The sequence below is a fragment of the Rattus rattus genome, chromosome 8, assembly GCF_011064425.1.
Source record: "Rattus rattus isolate New Zealand chromosome 8, Rrattus_CSIRO_v1, whole genome shotgun sequence".
Taxonomy (NCBI): Eukaryota; Metazoa; Chordata; class Mammalia; order Rodentia; family Muridae; genus Rattus; species Rattus rattus.
In genome coordinates, this window is record NC_046161.1 from 30818341 (window position 1) to 30827793 (window position 9453).

The following is a 9453-nucleotide window of genomic DNA, read 5'->3' on the forward strand; positions in this document are numbered from 1 at the left end:
AAAGACCCAAGCCTAAAAATGCAATCCGGCTATCTCGAGGGAAGTCACTAGTGCTCATGATATCCCTTTAGCATCAGCTTCCCCCAACAAACGGCATGCGCATCCCAAGGTGTTTTCGAAATTACCATTCCAAAACAGCTGTTCATATTCCCAGCTGCCCTTTGGTGACAGGAGAGTCGTCGTTTGCAGTTCGGGAGTCTCTTGTATGAAAGGGAGAGAGAGAGAGGGTTCGACAGTTTCAAGCCATGGAAGGAAAAAACTAAAAGAGGCAAAAGGGAAAAGGTCTGGGCTCTTTACTTTCTTTGGGAAGAGTAGAGAAGGGAAGAAAGAGGAGACCCCAAGAAACGAACTCTAGAGGAAGGTCAGAATAAACCCGCAGCGCCCTCGAGGTAGGACATATGGGGTGGGGGTCCTGGATGAAGGAAAAGAACCGTCATCCTCAGGAGAAGGACTGGTTACAAACAACGCGAAACAAAGGGGTTGGCAGTCGCAAAGCGGGAGGTTGGACTAAGAGAGATCCGGGGATCTCCAGAGGGCGAGCGGCAAGAAAATGAGAAAGAACACGACACGTCCCTCTGAGGACCCGCCGAGGACGTGGTTGCTAAGAGGGACGAGACAGGTGCCGGTAAAGACTGAGGAGCAGCCAGCTTCACTTCTAAAGGACGCGGGGGCGGGGAAGTGTTTTTGAGTGGAGTCGTGCCCCGAAGCGAGGCACGCTTGCCAGGACAGTGCTCTCCAAGAATGCAGATCCGGGCCATGCGAAAACCGTTGGGGCACCGGCAATTCCCAGCCCTAGCCAGGCTTCCCCACACACTCACCGCGTCTGCTCCAAACGCCACCGCTCCAGCTGCAGCTACCGGCCGGCGCAGCCGCACTGAGCGCGCACCGCCCCACGTGACCCGCAGGCTATCTACCCACGTGATCAACAGAACCACCACCCCCCCCATCTCCCTCCCTCCCCTCTCCTCACTTTCCTTCGGCTGGCGCTGTCCCGCCCCGCCCTCCGCAAGATGGCCGCGCCCTGGTTGGGTTCCCCTGGTCTCCAGGTCCTGAGTATGAGTTCGCGTCCCGGGAAATTGTTCACTCCCAGCTCCAGGTCGTTTTGTTCCAGAGCTACTTCCTCCAGGCCCCTGAATGCTCAGAGACTGGCGGAGAAGCTCCGAGCTCAGAAACAAGAGCAAAAGACGAAGGAAATGCGGGTGAGTCTGGAGAGACTCTGCTCCCAAGAGGCAGTGCTCTCGCGGCTTTCCCAGGTTTGGGGTTTGGTAGGCAGGTCCTGTAACAGCAAGTAAATCAGTGTTGAGACTGTTCAGTGTGAAAGTTTGAATACCGCTGAGAGAAAAGGGCAGTACTGGGACAATGTCTTTGTGGGCACTTTTGCTACTGCCCGACACAGACCCAAACTCCGCGTGGGTATGCAGGTGAGACAGATGACTGTGTATGGTCCCAAAGGAAACGTGAGTCCAATTCTACAACACAGTCATTCCCCGCACTAAATCTCACTTAAGGCCGTTCCCAGCGCCCCAGTTCTTCTTTCAGCTTTTTCCACCCTTCTCTCTCCTTAGGTGCCCACCAACCCCGTTCAGCGGAGGGTGCAGGAACTAGTGAGATTCACACAGCAGCTACAGCGTGTTCACCCCAATGTGCTTGCTAAGGAACTGAGCCGAAGGATTCTCCACCAGGACAAAGACCTTGTGGTCATTAATAAACCCTATGGTCTCCCTGTCCATGGTAAGAACCATGTGGGCAAAGGAGAGGAAATTGCTGCTGCCTCCTTTTCCATCCAGGGTCACCTCTGAAGCCTTATTTATGAGACACTCTTGAATTCAAGTTAATTAAACCTTATTATTCCCATGTATGTGACTACTGGTAACACAAACCAGTGTCTAGTCCCCACATCCAAATATCGGACAGTGAGCTGTATGCAGCCTCCCACAGGGATTGGTGCAAAGAAATACCAAAAGTTGTTTGCTGGCAGTCTAATGAAAGAAAGAAAGAAAGAACGAACGAATGAACTGGGAGCCAGTGTACAACTGTCATCCCAGGTCTAGGGGAGGATCCGGTGTTCTGATCAGTCTCAGCCACAGCAAAACCTCATTTCAGAATGAGAGAGGTAGAGAAACAAGAACAAACAAAACTGGGAAAGAGGAAATAATACACAGGGCTGGGGCAATGGAATGATGTGTATTTGTGTGTTAGACTCTACCTAACATGGCACCCCAGAGTGGCTGGAACTTAATAAATGTCCTGATGTACTGATGGGGGACAGCTGAAGCGAGTCAGAATTGATAGGGAAAAATACTTTCGTTCGAGATTTGCAAGAGGAAAGTAAATATTTTAGCAAAAATAATTTTTTTTAGTTGGAATAAATCACTCCTTGGTGGCAGTTACTCCTGGATTTCCTAATGGGTTCTCGCCTTGCTATTCTCTGCTTAGGTTTTGAGTGGTTGAGGTTAATTTGTTTTAGATATTTGTATTTTATAGGTAGCAAAGCTGGAAAGGACAGGTGGTGAGTACAGATAGTAAAACTCAGGGATGTCTGATCTTAGCTCTCCATCTTTTTTTATTTTATGTTTTGTTTTGTTTTGTTTTGAGACAGGGTCTTTGTGTAGTCCTGGCTGTCCTGTACCTAGCTCTGTAGGCTTTGAACTTTCAGAGATCCCCCTGCTTTTCCCTTCCAAGTTGTAGGATCAAAGGCATGGACCACCATCACCCAGCTAGAGCCCATCTTCTTAGCCTGTCTTCAATGGAAGGCTTCGGTGGAGAACAGTCCCACAGTATCTGAAGAGAAAGCCACCATATTTCACAGATTTATTACCTGAGAGCCCTTGGGGTGCTCGTTAAAATACAAGTTCTGAATTTGTAGTGTGGAAATGGTTGGCTTGCATTTCATTTTATAGCTGAGATCTCTGGGCCTATTAATATTAGTAGTCCTCACCATGTGTTCGTAGCACAATTCTAGGAAATGAGGACAATTGTTTATTCTGTCAAGATTAAAAGATGATTTTTTAAATTTTTATTGGTTATTTTATTTATTTACATTTCAAATGTTATCCTCCTTCCTGCTTTCACCTCCATGAACCCTCTATCCCACCCCCTCCCCCTGCTTCTGTGAGAGTGCTCCCCCACACCCACTCCCGCCTCGTTACCTTATCATTCCTCTATGGTGAGGTATCAAGCCTTCACAGGACCAAAGGCCTCCCCTCTCATTGATGTCAGATAAGACCATCCTCTGCTACATATACAGCTGGAGCCATGGGTCACTCCATGTGTATTCTTTGATTTGTGGTTTAGTTCCTGGGCGCTCTGGGGAGTCTGGTTGGTTGATATTGTTCTTCCTCCTTTGGGGTTGCAAACCCCTTCAGTTCCTTCAGTCCTTCCCCTAACTCCTCCATTGGGGTCCCCATGCTCAATCCTGTGGTTAGCTGCAAGCATCCTCATCTGTATCACTAAGGCAGAGCCTCTCAGGAGACAGTTATATCAGGCTCCTGTCAGCAAGGACTTCTTAGCATCAACAATAATGACGGGGTTTGGTGGCTGCATATGGTATGGATCCCCAGGTGGGGCCGTCTCTGGATGGCCTGAAAGATGTTGATTATCTCAAGCCTGAGAGATTGTTCTCTCAAGAGTACTCCTGCCTCTGACTCTTGCCTTCATAGGTGGCCCTGGAGTCCAGCTCTGCATCAGTGATGTTCTGCCCATCTTGGCAAAGATGCTTCATGGCCACAAGGCAGAACCTTTGCATCTGTGCCACCGTCTGGACAAAGAGACCACAGGTGTAATGGTTTTGGCTTGGGAGAAGGACATGGCACATCAAGTCCAGGAGCTGTTTAGAACCCGCCAGGTGGAAAAGAAGTACTGGTATGTCAGTAGGGGTGGAATGAAGACCGGCATCTCTTTTATCTGTCCACTGTACGTCAGAACTGTTAATAGAAGGCACTTCTACGAGATAGCTTGGTACTTCAAATGTTGAGTGATAAAATAGTGGTTATGTGCATGCACGCATGCGCACTCCCAAGTGTGTGTGTGTGTGTGTGTGTGTGTGTGTGTGTGTGTACATGTGGAAGTCAGGGTTCTTTCTTCTGTCACTCCCTATTTTGGTTTATTGAGATAGGGTGTCTCACTGATCCTGAAACTCACTGATGAACTAGCTAGCCTCTAGGATCAGCTAGTCTCCATCCCCTCGATACATACATACAGAGAAACTACAGCCATAATTCAGTGACCTGTTCTAAATCTCTTTCACATAGACAGGAAGCTGAAAAGTGCAGTAAAGATAGTCCACTGAGAAAGGTCCTAAGCCCACAGCCCCTAGCAGCCCTACCTGGCTTTTGTGACTAAAGCAGCAATCTGTGTGTCACCCTCAGGGCCATCACTGTGCGTGTTCCCTTGCCCTCGGCAGGAGTTGTGGATATCCCCATCATGGAGAAGGAAGTGGCTGGGCAGCAGCAACACCACAAGGTGAGTTCACTGCCTCCTTAGGCATGAATGGGTTTCTGCCCTTTCTTGGGAATCATATCTTGGTCTGTTTGGCTTCAGATGACGCTACGTCCCAGTTACCGCATGGACAATGGGAAAATGGTAAAGGTACGGGCCAGCCGGGATGCGCACATCGCGGTAACTCAGTACCAGGTGCTGAGCAGCACTCCGTCCTCCGCCCTTGTGGAGCTGCAGCCTGTCACTGGTAAGAACCACCATGCTGCGTCTGGGGCCTTGTACTGGATCCTTCCCTATTCTGAGCTTCCCTGTTGTGAGGCTGTTGTGTGTAGGCTGTGGGTATGGTTGACTTGTGTGACCCTGTGCTTCTCGTGCAGATCTGAAACTAGGGTTTCTGTGGGGATGATGGTGGGAAGTAGGAGAATATTTTGTATCTTACACTGGCCTGAAACCGTGATCCTCCTGCCTCAGCCTCACAAGTCCTGGAATTATAGGAAGCTCTGCCGAGCTTCAAGAAAACACAATCTGAATAGCTTTATTTAAAAACCTATGAAGCATTTCTTAAATTAAAAAAAAAAAAAAAAAAGGCCATTTGATCCAGCAATTCTATTCCTGGGTATATAAGGGCAGATATTTGCATCCCCGTGTTCTTAGTAGTAGCCCAGGATGGGACGAATGGAGAATTAATATAGACTTAGAAGAATTATGAAATTTTGACATATGCTACATGGATGAACCTTGAAAACATTATGCTAAATGAATTAAGCTAGACAGAAGCCAGATTCTGTATGATTGCTCTCACACGATGTACTTAGAGTAGCAGATTTATAGAGAAAATAGAATGATGGGGAGCCACAGGGGAGAAACAGGTAGCCATTGTTTTAGCTCATGGTTTTAGTTTGGGAAGATAGGAAATTTCTAATGATAGATAATGTTGGTGGTTGCCAAACAAGGCCCCTGGTTCAATCCTGAGCACTGGAAAAAAAGAAAAAAGAAAAAAAAGGAAGAAATGTGCAAAAACAATAGTGGAGTTATCACAGAGAAAGGAGCCTCAGTTGTGGAAATGCCTCCATGAGACCCAGGTGTAAGGCATTTTCCCAACTAGTGATTGAGGAGGGAGGGCCCAGACCGTTGTGGGTGGTGCCGTCCCTGGGCTGGTCCTGGGTTCTATAAGAGAGCAAACTGAGCAAGCCAGGGGAAGCAAGCCAGTAAGTAATGTCCCTCCATGGCCTCTGCATCAGCTTCTGCTTCCTGACCTGCTTGAGTTTCATTCCGGACTTCCTTTGGTGATGAACAAACAGCAGTGTGGAAGTGTAAGCTGAAGAAACCCTTTCCTCCCAGCTTGCTTCTTGGTCATGAGGTTTGTGCAGGAATAGAAACCCTAAGACAAATAGTTTACAACTATATAGTAAAATTATTAAAAAGTTGGGGTAGTAGTAGACAGTAAGGTCATGATAATAGCTGTCCAGAGTACGTATGTTTGTTCCCTAAACTTGCTGGTACTTCACAGCTTATGGTTTCCTCCATAATTCCTTATTGTAATTGGTGCTGCTAGTGATTGACTATGGCTTGAAGCAGGTGTCAGTAGTAGCTTCGTGTCTCTTGCTCCTCACAGGTGTTCTCTCCTTACTCTCCTTTTTCTCCTAAGGAATAAAACATCAGCTCCGAGTTCACCTGGCCTTTGGGTTGGATTGCCCAATCCTCGGTGATCACAAATACTCAGACTGGAATAGATTGGCCCCTCAGGTAATACCAGTTGTATTAACTTTCTGATACTGTGGTAAAACACCATGACCAAGGCAGTTTATATATGGAAGAGTTGATTTTGGCATCTTAGTCCCAGAGGTTCTAAGATGGTGCCTCATGGTAGGGAAACATGGCATCAAGCAGCCAGCATGGTGGATGGAGCTTGTGTCTCAAATGCAAGCACGAAGCAGAAAGAGAGCAAACTGAGAGTAAGGCAAAGCCTTGAGCTCCCAAAGCCTGTCCCCAGTGACACACTTCCTCTAGCACAGCGGTTCTCCACCTGTAGATCAGAAAACACATTATTTCCGAAGGTCTTAGGAACCGAAATAACGCTCAGTAGCAATTACAGTATGAAGCAGCAACAAAAATAATTTTATGGTCGGGGTCACCATAACATGGGGAACTGTATTAAAGGTCTCAGCATTAGGAAGGGTCCTAGCACCTCTCCAAATGACACCACCAATTATGTACCAAATGTTCAAAGCCCAAGACTATGGGCAGACATTTCTCTTTCCAACCACCAGTGGTTTAACTCACTGTCCTATTTAACAAAATAAGAGAGGGAACTCCCCCAACCCTTGGTTTTTATGGTTGTTTTGAAGAAAATATTTATTGAGGTAATAAACAAATGAATGGCCTTTCCCTCAGTGTGACAATCTTAAGCCCCCTTGGTCTTTTTGAGACAGGGTCTCATCGTGTAGACCTGATAGGCCTTGAACTCCCAGAGATTCATCTACCTCCACCTCCCAGGTGCTGGGATTAAAGGAATGGGCTACCATATGCAGCAAGAACTTCTTTCTTTCCTCTGTTCTGAACCAACATTGGAACTTATTAATAAATGTTTTACTGTAGACATAAACAGGGACATCAAGAGAGAGGGAGAGATAAGCACATTTAGGAGGAGGACAGCCCCTAGAGTAATTGAGGGCTCTCAAGAAGAAGTGTTACATTTAATTGTCTTAACAATAGCAATAAGTGTGATCTTTGGGTGCCTCTGAAATGATTGTTCAAAGCATTTAGAAGATTAAAAAAAAAAACACGTTTTGGTAAATTTACTTTTTATTCTTTTCTTTTGTTAAAGCCCTCAAGTAAGTCATGACAAAGAAATACTGTATCGAGACATGGGAACTACTTATTTCCAACTTTTAAATGTGTCAGAGTAGTTACTGCCTTCAGAGAACCAGGGGATATGTTGTCAGAACCTTAGATATTGTTGGGAACCTGTGGTAAGGTAAAAGCTTCCTTTCATGCTATCTAAAGAACCATGGGGGGAAATTTCTTTTTATTGGTTGATATTAGCACCTATTCCTTAAAAGGCCAGATGGTTGAATTTTTCTCACCTAGGTTCTATTCTAAGCCCTTTCTAGCAGGGTAGCCATTACTGGGTGTTTCAGGGGTTAGTGCTTTGCTAGTTACAGACAGGCAGTCTTTGGATATGCTCATAAGGCCTTGACTTTGCTCTGTGTAGAAACTTTCTGCTGGCACACTGAAGAAGCTGGGGCTACAACAGTCAAAGGCCCGCTACATCCCTCTTCATCTGCACGCCAGGCAGCTCATCCTGCCTGCTCTGGGCTCCAGGACAGAGGAACTCCTCCTGGCCTGCAAGCTTCCTCACTTCTTTGCACGTTCCCTGCATCGTCTGGGTTTAGATATGCCAAATGAGGATCAAAGCAGAGGCCATGAGGCCAGGCATGTGGAAGCACAGTGAAGACTGTTGGGCAGTTTGGCCCCAGAGCTCTGCTGAATTTCTTTCATGGATTCTGCTAACTTCTCACTTGGAACAGATGACAAGAGCCGGGTGGGGTAAGTTGGAAAAACTTGGCCGCTTCAGGACTATAATGGAGAACGAAGTCTTATTTATGGCAGTCGGGCTGTAATGTGGGAAAGCCTGCTGGAGTCTCCTCCATTGGTCACTTTGTCAAGATGGAGGAGAGCCTAGGAGGCAGCAGACTGGACCAATAAAGGAGAACCAAAGGACGAATCTGCTCAGGACTTGTCTTCATCCAACAGGAAGGAAAGCTGAGCTATCAGGAGTGCTCCCTTGGAAAGATGTCTTGGATAAACATGCATCAAGGGCCCAGGGGTTTTGTCCACTAGAGTGTGGGTGCTGTACTGCCCCAGCAGTGAGCCTGAGAAAGGGTTGTTGGGGTGAGGTAAGTGACAGGCAGCTAACATAAGTGAGTGAAGCTGAAGCTGGCAGGGTGGAAGGCAGCGGACAACAGACCAAACACAAGCTGTCTAAGGGTTATTAGCACCAGTCGATTGTTGCCCTGTGGGCAAATTTACTATTTTCTTTTAGAGAACCAGGAAATCCAGATATTTCTGTGAAATCTCCCAATCTATTGCTATCTAAATAAAAACATTTTGAAATATATGTTTTTAATTTTTTTTTTTTTTTGAGATTCTACTTACATCATTCCCTTTTCCCTCCAGACCCTCCCGTTTACCCTGCCCTTCCTCCCAGTCCTTAATATTCATGGTCTCTTTTTCTTTAATTGGTTTGTCTGTGTGTCTATGTCTGTTTTTCTGTGTGCATTCCTAAATGCATAAATGCAGCCTGCTATGTCTGTTACTTGTATATATGTTCTCAGGGCTGACCGTTTGGTATCGGATAACCAGCTGACATGTTCTTTCCTCCCCCTCAGAATTGTTTAGTTGCCTGTTGTTCTCTGGGTAGGGTTAAGGCCTCATGAGCTTCCTCCCTTCCACATTAGCCTGTCCGTTGGTGTCATCCTTGTTCAGGTCATACTTGGCAGCCATGGTGGTAAGGCTTCATGGATGTAGCTTCTGACCTTTCTTTTTTTTTTTTTTTTTTTTTTTAAGTTCTTTTTTTTTGAGCTGGGGACCGAACCCAGGGGCCTTGCGCTTCCTAGGCAAGCGCTCTACTGCTGAGCTAAATCCCCAACTCTGCTTCTGACCTTTCTAAGAGACATGATCTCACAGCAAACTCCCTGGCCCTCTTGCCTTTACAGTCTTTCCTCCCCATGTTCTACAGTGGTCCCTGAACCTTAAGAATAGGCATCATATTGTAAGATGTATCAGCTGGGACCTGGCTTCACAACTCTACTTTTGGTCAGTCATGGTTTTTCTGTGATGACCTTCATCTGTTGGAAAGAGAAGGTTCCTTGATGAGGGGTGAGAACACTTGTCTGTGGATATAAAGACAAAGATTTGAAATATAGCAGGGTTGTATACTGGTTCAGTAAAGTGGCCAAACAGCAAACTTAAGACACTCAGGAAGGCTGGGAAAAGACACAGGTGCTTGCTGTA

The 9453-nt window shown here is 46.5% G+C and overlaps 2 protein-coding genes across 2 annotated transcripts in view; one reads left to right on the forward strand and one right to left on the reverse strand.

Moving 5' to 3' along the window:
• The window catches only part of Fam118b (family with sequence similarity 118 member B), a 49656-nt gene extending 48757 nt beyond the window's left edge, over positions 1 to 899 (reverse strand). The window contains exon 1 of the mRNA XM_032910931.1: positions 819 to 899. The gene's annotated coding sequence lies outside the window, so the exon portion shown is untranslated. The remainder of the gene's footprint in view (positions 1 to 818) is intronic.
• A 31-nt stretch (positions 900 to 930) lies between these two features.
• Rpusd4 (RNA pseudouridine synthase D4) lies at positions 931 to 8557 on the forward strand. The gene is made up of 7 exons (XM_032910568.1): positions 931 to 1199; positions 1566 to 1731; positions 3660 to 3861; positions 4368 to 4461; positions 4540 to 4684; positions 6086 to 6183; positions 7652 to 8557. Exons 1-7 carry the CDS (start codon positions 1011 to 1013, stop codon positions 7889 to 7891), a joined length of 1134 nt encoding a protein of 377 aa, XP_032766459.1. The 5' UTR covers positions 931 to 1010; the 3' UTR covers positions 7892 to 8557.
• The last annotated feature ends 896 nt before the right edge of the window (positions 8558 to 9453 follow it).